The sequence below is a fragment of the Pipistrellus hanaki genome (genome assembly GCF_964339955.1).
Source record: "Pipistrellus hanaki genome assembly, chromosome: 1".
NCBI lineage: Eukaryota > Metazoa > Chordata > Mammalia > Chiroptera > Vespertilionidae > Pipistrellus > Pipistrellus hanaki.
In genome coordinates, this window is record NC_140503.1 from 129157632 (window position 1) to 129174831 (window position 17200).

General features: G+C 39.2%; 2 protein-coding genes across 2 annotated transcripts in view; both read right to left on the reverse strand.

Annotated features, from left to right (window-relative positions):
* The window catches only part of ANKRD16 (ankyrin repeat domain 16), a 181345-nt gene that overhangs the window by 78602 nt on the left and 85543 nt on the right, over positions 1-17200 (reverse strand). The gene's annotated exons all lie outside the window — the stretch shown is intronic.
* The window catches only part of GDI2 (GDP dissociation inhibitor 2), a 44960-nt gene that overhangs the window by 953 nt on the left and 26807 nt on the right, over positions 1-17200 (reverse strand). Inside the window, exons 5-10 of the mRNA XM_084868639.1 lie at positions 10371-10569; positions 9980-10111; positions 4795-4894; positions 1997-2168; positions 330-474; positions 84-138 (exon numbers count right to left, since the gene is read on the reverse strand). Coding sequence (XP_084724765.1) covers positions 84-138; positions 330-474; positions 1997-2168; positions 4795-4894; positions 9980-10111; positions 10371-10569 — 803 coding nt within the window. The remainder of the gene's footprint in view (positions 1-83; positions 139-329; positions 475-1996; positions 2169-4794; positions 4895-9979; positions 10112-10370; positions 10570-17200) is intronic.

Genomic DNA, 17200 nt, shown 5'->3' on the forward strand with positions numbered 1-17200 from the left:
GAAAATAAAAATTAAAAATACTTGAAACTAAGGAAATCTCCTAATAAAACATGATAATACCCTTTTCAGATCACCACGCTTACCTGGCTTTCTGTTCCCAAATCTTTTGGTACAAGCAGGTCACTGATGCTAACGAATCTGAAGGAGAAAAAGAATTAAGTGAGCAGGTGAGCTGACCCCACACCCATTCACTGCATTGCCTGAAATTCAAAACCCAAGATGAGATTGGTGTTGATGATGGCTCTTTCTTTCTTCTCATTGGGTTTGCCCCACCATGAAGCCAAAATTAATCTAGGATTTTAACTGATATAAATGAACACATCACTTACTTCTGTTCAATTGGTTCCAAGAGCTCCAAAGCTGGTCTGATTTCTTTCTCGGGTTCCTTGGTCTCCACAGTTGTACTGACTATGGCAATGTACTTCCCTTGTGCTGCCACATTGTGTGCAGAGGAGATCATGCAGACATAGATATCTGGAAATAAGTAATGCCATCTCACTGCCAAGGTTTGTAAAACGTGGGCATCGGGTGTGTACACTCGAGGTGTGAATTAAAATTACTTAGAATAGACAGTACCTTCTAAGCTTAAGTTCAGTGTACATGGAGGCAAAAAGGGTCAGACATAGAATATGCAAATATTCAGCAGCTTTTTAGCCTTTTGGAGATAAAGGATTTATGTGGCAGTGAACTGCTGGACTTGAAAATGAAATTTCTCTTCCCAGCATTTTCACAGCTATGGTGGAAACCTGGCAAACCGTATTAACTGCTCTGGGGTCTCTGTCTCTCTGAACCTTGCATTGCAAAGGAGTTTGAATGGCTTAGAAAGGTTTCATTAAGTATAGATGCTTCTCAACTAACAGTGGGGTTATATCCTGATAAGCCCATCATAAATACTGGAAGTTAAAATGCATTTAATACATCTAACCTCCCAAATATCATAGCTTGGCTTAGCACACCTTAAATATGCTCAGAAGAGTTACATTAGCCTATAATTGGACAAAATCATCTAACACAAAGTCTATTTTGTAATAATGTTGAATATATCAATTTATTCAATACGGTGCTAAAAACAATGTTGTATAATTAATCAGTTTCGCACCAACTTTATAAATCATTAAGTCAAACCATCGTTAAGTGGGGACCTTCTATCAATATATTGATTCCTCACGTATTTAATATAAAATTACAAATCAGCAAAAGCTATTCTTGAGTTGGCATAATAAACTCATATAATTCCATAGGTCTACTTGTCTGTATACCAACCACTAAGTAACTACATTAACTTCCAAAATAGAAAACAATTACTGAGCTCCCTTTTATTTTCACTGACCAAGGAAACTGTGTGGAAACCCTTTAAAGGTTACTTTAGTACAAGTCCCTTTGTTCTAGTAATAAATTTTTTGTGATTTGGATCCCTATACAGAAAAAAAAAATTAAACACAGGTGGCTTTTAATTATTTCAAAGCCAAAAACCCCTTTTTATAGTTGAATATTTGTTAAAAGATTTAGGACTTCAGGAAGACGTAGTAGATGAAAACTGCTGGTTAAAGCAAATAAATCAGGAATTACTATTTTAGAAATTCTGATTTTAGAGAAATTTAAGTTGTATGCTAGCACACTGTTAAAATTATATATAAATAATAAGTTTACAAATAATGACATAAAAGCACCACTATCATCTCAAAATAGTGGCGTCACTAACAAGCTAAACCTTTACAGGCACATAATGTTGGAACTGGAGAATTGAACTGATCATCTTAGTTCAGCCTCTGTGGAATTCAAAGGTCCAAAGCAGTGGATGCAAACCTGAGGCAGGACTCCTAGGATAATTTAACCATTTAATGTGATGATTTAGGATCTAAATAAAAGGGATCCATCATATGTTGTTAAAAAAAACTAAGGCTTTTTCACTCTAATAGAGCAAATAAAACTGGATAAAATACAAAGTAAATTTTGTCTACCAAAATTCTACAAAAATCTGATTTCCAAAACTTACCTGACTTCCGATTGACCTGGTTCTGTGGAATAATGATCTGGCAGGAGTTGGCATCATTGGTATTCTTGATGGGGTGACTGAGGATACAGATAACACGGATCACCTGACCCACTTTTTCTACCCGATCTTTTACATAGCTGGGGTCACAGATGAGCTGCTTACAACGAGCAATCTGTAATAAAACATTTAAAGATGTTATAATATTTTGTGTCCATGATGTTTTTAGACAGTATAGTGATACCATAAGATAACTATTAAAACTCTCTCTGCCAACAATCTCTACAAATTACCTGGAACAGATTCATTAATTCTAAACCCTATTCAAATATTAGGAAAACTGTTGCAGTATTCAGAAGTTTTAGAACTAGCAGATCAATGTTCATATCCTGGCTTTTTGAAATTTCAAAGGGTGGTTGTAGGACAAACTGAAACAATGTAATTAAGGGTTGTCATTATATGAGAAGTATCAAATAAAGACTCTTTAGTAAAATGTTCCATAAGTAGTACTAGCATTATAAACAGACCAAAATACCATTTTAACACTAGGCTTTTTAAGTAAAACTTAAGTTGCAAGATACATATTTTAGTCTTCTTCCCCTTTACATCAAAGCTTTGAAAATTTAATACAAACCAACCAAAATCATTCTCATTTTAACACTATGCTTTCTAAGTAAAACTTAAGCTGAAAGATATATATTACAGTCTACTTTCCTTGTATATCAAAGCCTTGAAATTTCCTGAGTAGCACCAGCTATGTGATGCAAAAAAGAATGTGGGGGGGGGGGGGGGGGTGGGGACCTGCAATAAAAAGGATTTTGAGCCCTGGCTGGGTGGCTCAATTGGTTAGAGCGTCATCCCGTAAACTTAAAAGGCTAAAGGCTTAATCCCAGTTAGGGCACATATATGGGAGGCAACAATCAATACCCCCACACACACCCCCGCCGCCCCTCTCTAAAACCAATAAAAACATATCCTCAGGTGAATATTTAAAATGATTAGATTTCCCAAACACCTATTATGCTAAAAGGCATAAGGTAGTTTACAAAAGATCTGCAAAAGTAAAAGTTCAGATGGTCAACTATTTATTGAGTGTTGCTTATATGGTCTTAACCCATGGAATACCAAAATATTCTTTGTGCCCAGCTGGCATGGCTCAGTGATTCAACATTGACCCAGGAACCAAGAGGTTGCCAGTTCAATTACTGGTCAGGGCACATGCCTCGGTTGCAGGCTCCATCCCCAGTGTGGCGCATGCAGGAGGCAGCCAATCAATGATTCTCATCACTGATGTTTCTCTCTACTCCTCTCTCTTCCTCTCAAACCAATAAAAAAGAAAATGTGTGTGTGTGTTCTTTATAACTTAGTTTCTGAGTTTCCTTTTTGAGCATTTCTATTTGTAAGAGGCGATAGTTCATGGAAGTGGAATAATCTGGTTTGCAGACCAATAACATCTGCCACGCCTGAGAGCCTGGAAGAAAATGTAGCCCCACCTCTCAACATTTACTGAATCAGAATATGCCCTTCAACAAGATTCTATGGCCCGGCAGGTGTGGCTCAAGTGACGGAGCATCAACCAATGAACTAGGAGGTCACAGTTCAATTCCCAGTTATGGCACATGCCCAGGTTGCGGGCTCTATTCCTGTAGGGGGCATGCAAGAGGCAAGCTGATCAATGATTCTCTCCATTGACATTTCTACCTCTCCCTCTCCCCCCCCCCTCTCAAATCAATAAAAATATGTATTTTTTTAATTAACTGATTTATATTCAATCCAAATGTTAGGCACTACTCAAAACTCCACCTAGCCAGCTCCACAAATGAACCCCAAATTAAAAGTTAACATTAATGCCAGTGGCTGAGCAAGAGGTCACGGTTCAATTCTCTCTCAGGGCACGTGCCCAGATTGTGGGCTCAATCCCCAGTATGGGCATGCTGGAGGCAGCTGATTGGTGATTCTCATCATTGATGTTTCTAACTCTTCTCTCCCACTTCCTTTCTCTCTGAAATTAGCATATATATATATATATATATATATATATATATATATATATATAAAACGTTAATATTTAACAATTTATTAAATTACTAGAGGCCCAGTGCACAAATTCATGCACAGTTGGGTCCAGCCAGCCACCTCAGTGCACATAACAACCAGTCATTCCATCGTTCTGGTCACTTGGCTTTTATTTATTTATATATATATATAATATAACAAAATAGAATTGTTTAATAAGCCCTATTTTAACAAATATAAGTGGTACTGACAAAGCTAAATTTAAATAAATTTGAGACAGGCATCAACCCACAGTATACCACTTAGCACTCATCCACAGTGCATATTTTATAGTCTCAAAAAGAAGCAACAATCAACACAACAAAGTATTGATCTGTTTTCTTAAAGCACAAACTCAATTACTAGTCCTTAATCATAATGAATACCAGTTTATTATAAGAAATCAGATATCCATGTAGTCTGAAATCTAGCATCAGTGTCCATACCAAATTTAAGTACTTATTAAATAATAATGTTTTTTGCCGAATCTGGTTTGGCTCAGTGGATAGAGCATCAGCCTGCAGACTGAAGGGTTCCGGGTTCAATCCTAGTCAAGGGCCTGTACCTCAGTTGCAGGCACATCCCCAGTAGGGGGCGTGCAAGAGGCAGCTGATTGATGACTCAGATGTTTCTAACTCACTATCTCCCTTCCTCTCTGTAAAAAAATCAAAATATATTAAAAATATATATTAAAAATAATGTTTTCATAAGAACACAGTATATTTTAATTGTAAATGCTACTTTACCTCTCCTTCAGATTTAACACCAATCACTTTCCCATTTTCCACAATTATTTCTTCAATTGGTTTATTCAGCATGTAGGTACCTCCATAAATAGCACTTAGCCTAGAAAAATTTTTAAATTACAATTGGTAATTTATAATTGTTTCAACTACTAAAGTCTACTTTCTTAGATATTAAATTATAAGAAATATATATCTGCTCAATTTTCTTCTAAAAGGCATTAGTTTAAAAGTCAAAGCATCAATTATAAAAAGTAATGAAAACTACATAAAAATGTATAATAATCAATGAGTATCAAGTAAGGGAAAAAAAACAGACCAATAGTGAAAGAATAGCTTAAATGTGTCTAATCCTCTTGCATATAAATAAAACTATCAAGAGGCATCGGACAGTGACTAAACGCAGGCAGAGACTGGGGGAAATACTTGAAAGGAGGCAACTGGATGAAATCTTTATGTAGTTTATATGGACAAGCAGGAAAGAAGCAAAAAGCCTGTGGTCTTACTATCGTAGGATGACATAGGACAGAACTTGGGGTTGTTAATGGAGATGAAAATTGGGGACTTGGAGGAGGGGGAATCCTACAAACAGTAGCACCAAATCTCTAAAATCTCTTCCGTCCTTAACTAACTCCAGAAGTACTTGCATATGAGGAAGACTCCAAGAAAGCCAGCAAAAAAGCAACAGCTGAAAAGCAAAAAGACTTGAGCAGAGATTACAGCTGTGGGTCATAAGGACAAACGAGTCTTAAGTTTGAAATTGCCTTATTAAATTAGGATCCTGGCAGACACCCTGAGCTTCCCAAGAAAAGCCTAGGACCACACCTACTGTACCAAGACAAAAAGTCAGCCAAGAACAAAAGATCCCCTTTAAAAAGGCATAAAATCAAACCTCCAAAATTCAAAGTGAATTTATCTGCCTATTTGAAAATTAATACTCTTTCGAGAAAGACTCCAACATATATGTCTAGTATACACTAAGAATTACAAGTCATAAAAAAAAAAAAATCCAAAGAGGATAAGCAATCAACATAAACTGATGCATATTACTACTATTAAAAAAAAATGAGGAGAGTTAAAGACAACTATTAGAAATATGATCAAGGATAACTGGATCGATGGCTCAGTGGTTAAGAGTGTCAGCCCGTGCACAAAGGGTTGTGGGTTCAATTCCTCATCAAGGGCATATGCTTGAGTTGCAGGTTCACAATTTGGGCATGTATGGGAGGCAACCTCTTTCACATCAATGCTTCTCTGTCTCTCACTCTTCCCCTTCCTTCCCTTCCTCCCTCTCTTTCTCTCCAAAAATAAATTGGGGGGGAAAAATATCCTCAGGTGAGGATTAATAAAACAAAACAAAAAAAAATTTGCAAACATCCTTGTTCAAAGATACATGTTCAAGAATGTTATAAATATATTTAGGAGAGTCAAAATGAGTTACACAGAATCTCACAAGATAAATTATATCTGAAAATAGAAATTCTAGATCTACAAAGTACAATATTGAAAAAAAAAAAATTAAAACTCATTGGGTGGGATTACCAGCCTACTGGAAATAAGAGAAACAAGAGTCAGTGAACTTAAAGACAAATGAACAGGCATTATCCAATGAAGTAAGGAGAGGGAAAAAATAGACCAAAAAATTAGCAGTGCTGGCCAAGTAGCTCAGTTAACTGGAGCATCCTCTTGATAGGCCAAGGTTGTTCGATCCCCAGTGTAGGCACAAGAATCAACCAATGAATGCATAATGGCTGGAACAAATTGATGTCTCTCTCTCTCTCTCTCTCTTTCTCTTCTCTCTCTCTCTCTCTCTCTCTCTCTCTCTCTCTCTCTCTCTCTCTCTCTCTCTCTCTCTCTCTCCCCTCCCTGCCCCCGCCTCTCTCTCTAAAAATCAGTACAGCCCAGCCAGCATGGTTCAGTGGTTGAGTGTTGACCTATGAACCAGAAGGTCAAGGTTCAATTCCCTGTCAGGGCACATGCCCAGGTTGAGGGCTCCATCTCCAGTAGGGAGTGTACAGTAGGCAGCCAATGATTCTCTATCACTGATGTTTCTAACCCTCCCTCCCTCCCTCCCTCTGAAATCAATAAAAACATATTTTAAAAAATAAAAATCAACATATAAAAATGTTTGTTTTTAATGAGCAGGGCCTCAATGACCTATGGAATAACACCAACCATCTAATGTATAAATAATTGGTGTGTTAAGAGAAAAGAATATGGGATGAAATATCTGAAGAGGATAGTGATTTAAAAATTACCAATTTCATTTAAAAAAATGAACTTAACACGTTCAAGCATTTTAACAAATGCAAAGAAAAACCACACCTAGACAAATCCTAGTGAAAGTGCCAAAACCTGAAGAAATTTTTGAAAATAGCTAAAAGAAAAAAAACACACTCACACTATATATATATATATATATATATATATATATATATATATATATATATATACACACACACACACACACACACACACACACACACACACACATAAACTACCCTGTTTCCCCAAAAATAAGTGTCTTATATTAATTTTTTCTCCCAAAGTTGTGCTAGGTCTTATTTTCAGGGGATGTCTTATCTTTCCATGCGCTAGGACTTATTTTCGGAGGATGTCTTATTTTCAGGGAAACACGGTAGTATTGACAGCTAACATACACAAATTCATACACACACAAACTAAATTTTAAAAATTAAAAGGATAGCCCTGACCAGTGTTCTCAGTGGTTACAGGATCAGCCCAAACACTGAAGGGTCGTGGGTTCAATTTCCGATCGAGGGTAATCCAAACCTGGGTTGCAGGTTCAATCCCCAGCTTTGGTTGGGTTATATTAGGGAAGCAACCCATCAATATTTCTCTGTTTCACATCAAAGTTTCTCTCTCTCCCCACCTCACTTCCTCCTACTCTGCAATATTAATTCAATGTCAATACCCCTTCATAATAAAAATTCAGCAAGATATAAATACAAAAAAATTTAATCTAGAAAAACATATTTGATAATAAAATACTGAAAACATTCCCCTTAAGACTTGGAACAAAACAAGGATGTCCATTCTCACAACTTCTAATCATCATTTTTCTATTAGTCTAGCCAGTGCATAAAGGCAGGGGAAGAAAAGGAGGAACACAAAAGTTGTAAGAGAAGAAGCTAATCTCTGTTCAAAGATGAGACAACTGTGTACAAGGGAAATCCTAAGAAATGTATAAAACTAGATATGTCAATATACATAAATCATATTTCTGTATATTAGCCGCAAACAACTCTAAAAATAAACTTTCATTAACAGCAACATCAAATAATCACACTTACGACTAAATTTGAACCAAAAAAATGCTAGATCTCGACAATGAAAGCTACCAGACATTGCTGAGACAAAGAAAACCTAAATATATGAAGAGAGAATATTCATGCATTGGAAAACTCAGTATATTATTAAGATAACTCTCCCCCAAATTTATTTTTTTATTAAATTTATTGGATGACGCTAGTAAGTAACATCATATAGGTTTTAAGTGTACATTTCTATGATACATAATCTGTATATTGCATTGTGTGACCACCCAAAGTCAAGTCATTTCCCGTCACCAAATATTTAGCCCCCTTTATTCTGTACTACCCTCCTGTTCTACAGATTTAATTCATCCTGATCAAAATCCCAGCAAGCATTTTTTCTAGAAATTGACAACCTGTTCTAAAATATATATGGAAATACAAGACCTCAAATAGCCAAAACATTTTGAAAAAGAACAAAGATGAGGACTTGCATTACCTGACTTCAAGACTTACTATAAAATTATAATATTCAGGACAGTGTGGTGATGGCATAGGAAAATTAAATACATCACTGGAACAAAAGACATATATATGGTCAAATGATTTTCTGCAAAGGCACCAAGACAGCATGAAAAAGAAATCTTTGCAACAAATGGTGCTAGAACAACTAAATATCGGTATGAGAAAAGTGAACTTATGAGCCCTACCTCACCCCATACATTGATTGAAACACAAAGCTAAAACTATAAAGCTTTTAGAAAAAGACATAAGAGAACATCTTTATGCTCTTGAGCTTTCTTAGGACCCCCAACATTGTGTTGGGGGTTGAGGGGGAGAGGGGGGAAGAGCCCAGCATGGCACAGTGGTTGAGCATTGACATGAACCAGGAGAGGAAGGAAGGTTCAATTCCCTGTCAGGGCACATGCCTGATTTCTGGGCTCGATCCCCAGTGTGAGGTGTGCAGGAGGCAGCCGAACAATGATTCTCTCTCATCGTTGATGTTTCTCTCTCCCTCTCCCTTCCTCTCTGAAATCAATAAAAATATTTATTGATTTTACAACATAAAAATGTAAAGCTTCTGCCACTGAATGGAAGAAAACATTTATAATGCTTGCTGACAAAAGACTTGCTGCCAGGATACATCAAGATTTCCTACATATCACAAACAAAGACAACCCAGTCTCTAAAAATGTACAGATGACATGAACAATCACACCACAAAATTATACTAACCAACAAGAAGCTCATGAAAAGATGATCAATATTAGTCCTCAAAAAGTATAAATTAAAACTATAATGAGAAACCATTTCATTTAAAAAGACTGAAAATACAAATGTTGACAAGCATATAGAGCGACTAAACTTCTCAGGCATTGCTGAGTATAAAGTGGTACAATCACTCAAGTATCCATCAAGGCAAGAGGGTATATTCACATAATGGAATACTACTCAATACCTTTTAAATGAACTACCACCAGCATATGTATCAACATAAATGAACCTCAAAAATATTAAGCAAAGACCAGACACAAATGAGTGCATATTGTATTATCCAATAAATAAACTTCAAAAACAGGCAAAAGTATTTTATAGTGATAGAAATTACAAATGTAATTGTTATGGTTGGGGGGGTGATTATGAGATGATGCAAGGGAATTTTCTGGAATGAGAAAAATGTTATCTTAATACTGGAGTTTTTATTACACAAGTTTACACATTTATCAAAAAACATTTTTACTGCAGCTCTGTGGTTTCGTTGTATGTGAATTTTACTTCAAAAATAAAAAGCATCTCATTATTCACAGGTATATCTTGTCTCATTTTTCACAACCATATCTCATATACTTCTGTTGAAGATGAAGTTCAGAATCAGTGGGGTTTTAGCAAGTAGGTTAAATATGGGCTCTTACCTTGCAAATCCTTGTGGCAGCTCTCCAAGGCCATACAGTGGATAAAGGTATGGGCTTTTGCCATATCTTGCCAAAGACTCACTGTAAAGTTTAATCCTGTTAATGGTTTCACAACATGGTTGATCTAAATAGCTGGAGAAGAGGAAATAAATATTACAAAAGGCTTCGGTTTTCATTCTCGTGTTCAATTTAAGATATTTTTCTGCAGGGATTTCAACTCATTACCTTTACATTTTACTGATAAGGTTCTAACATTAATTTGCAACTAAAACCTCTTCTTTCAGTATATGACATGACTATATATTTGTTTAGCTAGAATTTCCACATTGGAGACTAGGAAATTCAGTTAGCATTCCAAAAAATATATAAATCTAAAAACCAGAAAACTTACTCATCAGTTCTGTAAAGCGCCAGGGCATGACCAGTAAAATCTATAACATCTTGGCCCAAATCAAATTTCTTATACACCTCTCGCATTGCAGTCTTCTTAGGATCAATGCCCTCAAATGTTCTAGCATCATTTTCATCGAAGTTGGCAATATATACTAGGAATTTTCTGAAGCGACGTTTTTCAAACAGCCCCATTAAGCCTAAAAGATAATTTTTCAAAAAGCACACACTCACAATAGAACACTGGAGAAAAGAAAGTATGAAAGGAAAAGTTTAAACTTGCCATGTTATTATCTGAAGCTCTTCTAACACAGTGTGCAATTTAACCAGTTAACTGCCACGATATTTGGAATTTAATTAAAAAAGGTCCTCCACTTGCGTCTATAGATGTTTATGGTGTACAAATGGTTAAGATATGAACATTTGGACAACTTTAAAATAAATATATAATACATAATTACAATCGATCAGTTAGAACTTCAATTTTAAAGTGCAATTACAACCAGTACTTAATTTAATTTTAAAGTACAATTACAACCAGTATGTCTAATTATGTTTCTTATTAGGTGCAAGGTAAACATGAATTTGCAAAAACTATTTATTCACGAAGCATCCAACTGAATGTTCTTTTAACAACTCTGATTGATACTCGGCCATCTGCCTAAAATTCTGTATACTCTTCCTTATCTGTATTTAGATGTTGATTATACTGCTAGTCACTTACTTTAATGAAGTCCTAAATAATCAGTTCACTGCTTTGTACACTAAGAAGTAGTACATTATCCTATATAATAAAAGCCTAAGTGGCATCCACAAGATGGCTGAGCACACACACAGCGGAGGCCGGGCCTGGGGGCTGCTCCATGCTCTGAGGCCTGGGGATCCTGCGGTTCCGCACTGTGTGGAGGAGGCGGGCCACAGCAGGGGAGGGCAGTTGTGGGTGATCAGGCCAGCAGGGGAGGGCAGTTGTGGGTGATCAGGCCAGCAGGGGAGGGTAGTTGGGAGCCATCAGGCCAGCAGGCGATCAATTAGGCATCAATCAAGCTTACAGGGGAGCGATCAAGCTGGCAGGCAGAATTGGTTAGGGGCAATCAGGCAAGCGAGCGGTTAGGAGCCAGTAGTCCTGAATTGTGAGAGGGATGTCCACTGCCTGTTTAGGCCCAATCCCTAAACTGGCAGTAGGACATCCTTTGAGGGGTCCCAGATTGGAGAGGGTGCAGGCTGGGCATAGAAAACAACTCCCTCCCCCTGTCCCCAGTCCCCACACAAATTTTGTGCACCAGGCCTCTAGTATAGCTATAAATGACCACATAATAAATCCTCAGACATTCCTATTAGTCAGTTCCTACTACTAGTATACACAGCAAGTAGAAAGACAAGAATAAAGAAAAAGAAAATTTTCTGGTTTTACAATCTTCTTCCCCCTTTCCTAAAATGTACAACTACTTTCAAAAACAATCACAGCTTTAAAAATAACAAATTCTTAAATGTTTCTGTTTTATCAGTTGGTAGTTTAATGTTTGATATTTTTAACATTCTTTCCCAAGACTATAACTGAAACATACAAAACTGAAAATTCAAATGAACATGACCTGACCTGGTAGCTCAGTTGGTTAGCAGGGGTCTTCAAACTACGGCCCGCGGGCCACATGCAGCCCGCAGAGGAGTCTGATCCGGCCCGCCAGGTTTTTTGGGCAGTGAGCGCAGCCGAGGTGTTACAGTAGGAATTAGTAGTTCATATAGTCCAGCCCTCCAGCTCTCTGAGGGACCGTGATCTGGCCCCCACTTTAAAAAGTTTGAGGACCCCTGGGTTAGAGCATCTTCCAGATATGCCACCTTGTAGGTTCAATACCAGGTCATGACACATAAAAAAAATCAACCAATAACCCTAATTGGTTTGGCTCAGTGAATAGAGTGTCAGCCTGCGGACTGAAAAGGTCCCAAGTTCAATCCCTTGGTTGTGGGCACATCCCCAGTAGGCGGTGTGGTGTGCAGGAGGCAGCTGATCAATGTTTCTCTCTCATGTTTCTCTCTCATTGATGTTTCTAATTCCCTACCCCTCTCCCTTCCTCTCTGTAAAAATAAATAAATAAATAAATAAATACATTTTTTTAAAAATCAACCAATAAATGAGTAAGTGGAACAACAAATTGGTGTTTCTTTCTCTCCCCACCCCCCCCACCCCCTCTATCTCATCAGTAAAAAAAAAAAAAAAAAAAAAAAAAATTACAGCCGAAACCGGTTTGGCTCAGTGGTAGAGCGTCAGTCTGCAGACTGAAAGGTCCCAGGTTCGATTTCGGTAAAGGGCATGTACCTGGGTTGTGGGCACATCCTCAGTAGGGAGTGTGCAAGAGGCAGCTGGTCGATGTTTCTCCCTCATCGACATTTCTAGCTCTCTATATCTCTCCCTTCCTCTCTGTAAAAAATCAATTATATTTAAAAAAAAAAAAAAAAAGAAAAGAAAAGAAAGAAAAAGAAAAAAAGAAACTGCCAAACTACTTTACAAAGTGACATAAAAAATTGAAATGCAATGGCTTTTCATCATTAAGAAAAAAAAAATTACAAATAATTAAAAGGCTATTAATGACAGCTGACTACATTTTTTACAACCTACCTTTAAAAAATGGACAGAATGCATACATTAGTAAAGACATAACGCTAAAAAGAAATATTCTATCACCACATCAGCATCATAGTTAAGACTCAAATTTAATTGTCTGGTGTTGGGTGAAAGACTAACAAAGAAAATGAGTCACCACTATAATGCACTTATGAATCAGGTATATTCTGGTGGATGCTGCCTATTGGAACCTAAAGCTACCACCAACAGCTAAAAGTTACTGTGTAACTTTTTAAAAAATCAAAATAAAAACCTAGTGTCTTCTTCTTAAATTATTCTCCCTTTCCTCTTTTTTTATTCCTCCCTCCCCTCATCATTATGTCTGGTTGACCTTGTTTCAGAGCCGAGCAGAGGTGCTCTAGCAGCTTCTCTGGCCCTTCCATGGTGCCATGCATGGTGCCAACTAGTGATCACCATCACTAGCAGTATGGCATCAGAACCACTGCGACTACAAACATTTTAGAGGTCCACTGCTCATTCTGAATGTCATAATTGAAAGAGTTAAAATAATATTTCCTACTGTATAATTTTTATAACAACAGCTTCTATAATGATGCCTTCCTCGTTAAAACTATACCCCCATACTCTCTCCACGTTCCAACTTTCTATACAGCATTATCATCATCACTAGTGACCTGGTGCATGAATTTGTGCACATTGAAAGGAAATTAATTAGAAGGTGGCCGGCGGGGTGGGACTGGGCAAGACAGGCTGGACACACCCTGAAGCCAACCTCCCATGGTCCCAAGCTGGCATCTGTGGAGTGAGCGGGATCCCTCTAGCAGGTGGGTCCCTTGGCCTGGCCTGTGGGGATCTCTGACATCCCCAAGGGGTCCCGGAGTGCAAGAGGGCACTCTGCAAAGTTGCTGTCATACAGGGTGTGGACCGCAAATGTAAGTGTGCAATAAACCAGATTCGGAGCTGGCAGTACCCCAGCAACAACATAACCCACAGCCAAAAGTAGAATCAAGGGGCCTGGCAAGAAATCGGGCTCCCTCCACTCTGGTTTCGGGGTGCATCACCCAAAAACTACTGCTGCCAAGTCACTGCATCTCAGCAGCTCCTGCGTGGAAGCTCTGCACCTTGGTGGTCAATGAGTATCATAGCGACAGGTAAGATGTTCAGACACTTAGCGTATTAGCCTTAAAGTACTTTTCCTTATTTACTTATAGCCTGTCTCCTACTAATATAAACTCCATTAGGGAAATAATTTTTGTTTACGTTTTTTCCTTCTGTTGAACCCTCCCTATTCCCAAACCCAGAAGAGTACCTGGCATATAAGCAAGTGCTCAATAAATATTTCATCCATATAATCTTATGGGAGCAAATATAAAAAGAAGTTGACTTATTCTTATATTGGGTATACCATATAAAAACAAAAATATTAAAATTATATTAAAGAATTAGGAAAAAATCTTTTTTAGAGTAAGTCCCCTGACTAGTGTCTTACCTTCATTTCAAACAAATCTGACTTTCCTTCATTCACTTGTACAATGAGGTTTACTTACCAAAAAAAAAAAAAACATACCAAGACTTTTAAAACCTACAAAATCCAGAGCAGTTTCGTAAGAGAATAAAAGCTTTTCAATTAACTAAGAGGTAACCATAAAATTTTTTAAATAATTAGGGTAAAAACAGTATCATAGCTGAAACTGGTTAGAGCGTCGGCCTATGGACTTAAAGGTTCCAGGTTCAATTCCGGTCAAGGGCATGTGCCTTGGTTGCGGGCGCATCCCCTAGGGGGGGGCCTGTAGGAGGCAGCTGATCTCTTTATCGATGTTTCTGACACTATCCCTTTCCCTTCCTCTCTGTAAAAATCAATAAAATATATTTTTTTAAAAACAGTATCATAAAAAAAATTAAGATATGGCACACAATATAGAATTCTAATGGTAGAATTAGAGGTGAAGGAAGAACAGCTACCTCAGACTGCCACAAGCCCTGGGATTCACTTAGATCTATGATATCAAAGGTGATTTTTTGATATCGAGATGCTCCAGGCCCCAAGGGAACCTTAGCCTCACGGTAGTAAGAATAAATAAACAAGCTAAAGATTTAGCTTTTCAAAGCTATTCTTGAAAACTTCTCAAAACATTTCTGAACATACTAATTATGTTCAACATTCTGTAGAAGTCATATATATTTCTCATTGATTTCACAAAAATAATATCTGAATATACAATAAATTATTTACTGGAGCCTTGGTGTTTTAGATGGCATCATGAACTATCTATCATGAGAACCAAGAGTGTCTATAGATCTGAAAAAAAAAAAAGCCAATAGTAACAGTCTACATTACCAGTAACAGAAGTATATTGTCCTAGGAAAGTAATAATTCCACTGACACTGAGCAGACAACATTTGGAGTATTATGTCTGGTCTGTTGCAATATTATTATTATATACTAGAGGCCCAGTGCACGAAAATTGTGCACTAGAAGAGGGAGGTCCCTCAGCCCAGCCTGTGCCCTCTTGCAGTCCAGGAGCCCTTGGGGGATGTCCGACTAACAGCTAAGGCCCAATCCCTGAGGAGAGCAGGCCTAAGCCAACAGTCGGACATCCTTAGTGCTGCCACAGAGGCAGCAGAGGCTTCCATCACCGCTGCTACACTAGCCAGCTGTGAGCCTGGCTGAGGGGTTCTGGCTGAGCAGTGCTCCCCCAGCAGGAGTACACCAACCACCAGGGGGCAACTCCTGCATTGAGTGTCTGCCCTCTAGTGGTCAGTGCATGGCATTGCAACCAGTCGTTCTGCCATTTGGTCGGTTTGCATATTAGCCCTTTATTATACAGGACTAGTGGCCTGGTGCACGAAATTTGTGCGGGGGTAGGGGGAGTTGTCCCTCCGCCCAGCCTGCACCCTTTCCAATCTGGGATCCCTCAAAGGATGTCCTACTGCCAGTTTACAGGGATCAGGCCTTAACCGGCAATTGGACATCCCTCCCACCATCCGGGACTGCTGGCTCCTAATCGCTCACCTGCCTGCCTGCCTGATTGCCCCTAACCACTATATCTGTTGGCCTGCTCGCCCCCAAATGCCCCTCGCTGCCGGCCCACTCACCCCCAAATGCCCCCCCCTCCCATCAGCCTGATCACCCCCAACTGTCCCCCATGCCAGTGTGCTCTCCCCCAACTATCCCCCTGCTGGCCTGCTCACTCCAAACTGCCCCCACAGCTGTCCTGATCACCTCCAACTGACCCCCACTGATGGCCTGCTCACCCTCAACTGGACCCCTTGCTGGCCTGATCACCCCCAATAATCCCCCGAACCTGCCTGATCACCCACAACTTCCATCCCATCCTGAACTGATCACCCACAACTTCCGTCCCCACTTAGCCTCTAAGCGCCTCTACCTCAGCCCTGACACTATGGCTTTGTCCAGAAAAATGTTTGGAAGGTCTCCTGGAAGGTCTCCCAGTCTAATTAGCATATTACCCTTTTATTGGTATAGCTAGAGGGCTGGTGCACGAGTGGGGGCTAGCTGGTTTGTCCTGAGGGTGTTCTGGATCAGGGTGGGGGTTCCCTTGGGGCATGGGGTGGCCTGGGCAAAGGGCCTATGGTGGGTGTGCAGGCCAGTCATGCCTTCATGGTGGGGGTCCCCACTGGGATGCCTGGCCAGCCTGGGTGAGGGGCTGATGGCTGTTTGCAGGCTGGCCATGCCCAGGATGGGAACCCTCACCCCATAAGAGCATGGTCAGCCTGGGTGAGGGGCTGAGGGCTGTTTGCAGGATGGCCAAGCCCCCCAGTGGGGATTCTTACTCCTTGGAGGTGTGGCCAGCTTGGGTAAGGGACTGAGGGCTGTTTTCATGCTGGCCACACCCCCCAGCGACCCAGGCTCCCAAGCCACTTTTTTTTCCCCCCCATGCCCTCCTTGAGTGGAGACCAGGGCCGGCTCAGCCACTCCTACAGGAGCAGCCAGGGCGGGCAGGAAACTTGGCTTCCTCCATCACTGGGAGCAACCCAAGCCTCCTGCTCACTCCAGTTCTGTGGCTGCCTCCATCTTTGTTGGGTTAATTTACATATTCACTCCTGATTGGCATGTGGGAATAGCAGAGAGACAGTCAATTTGCATATTTCTTTTATTAGTGTGGATAGGTTAATCTTGGCAAATCAGAGAATTTACCAAAAAAAAAAGTGTACAAGAGGTCAAGATAATATATAAGAAACAGTCACAGGAATTAGAAATGTTTAACATGAAGAAAAAAAATCAGATG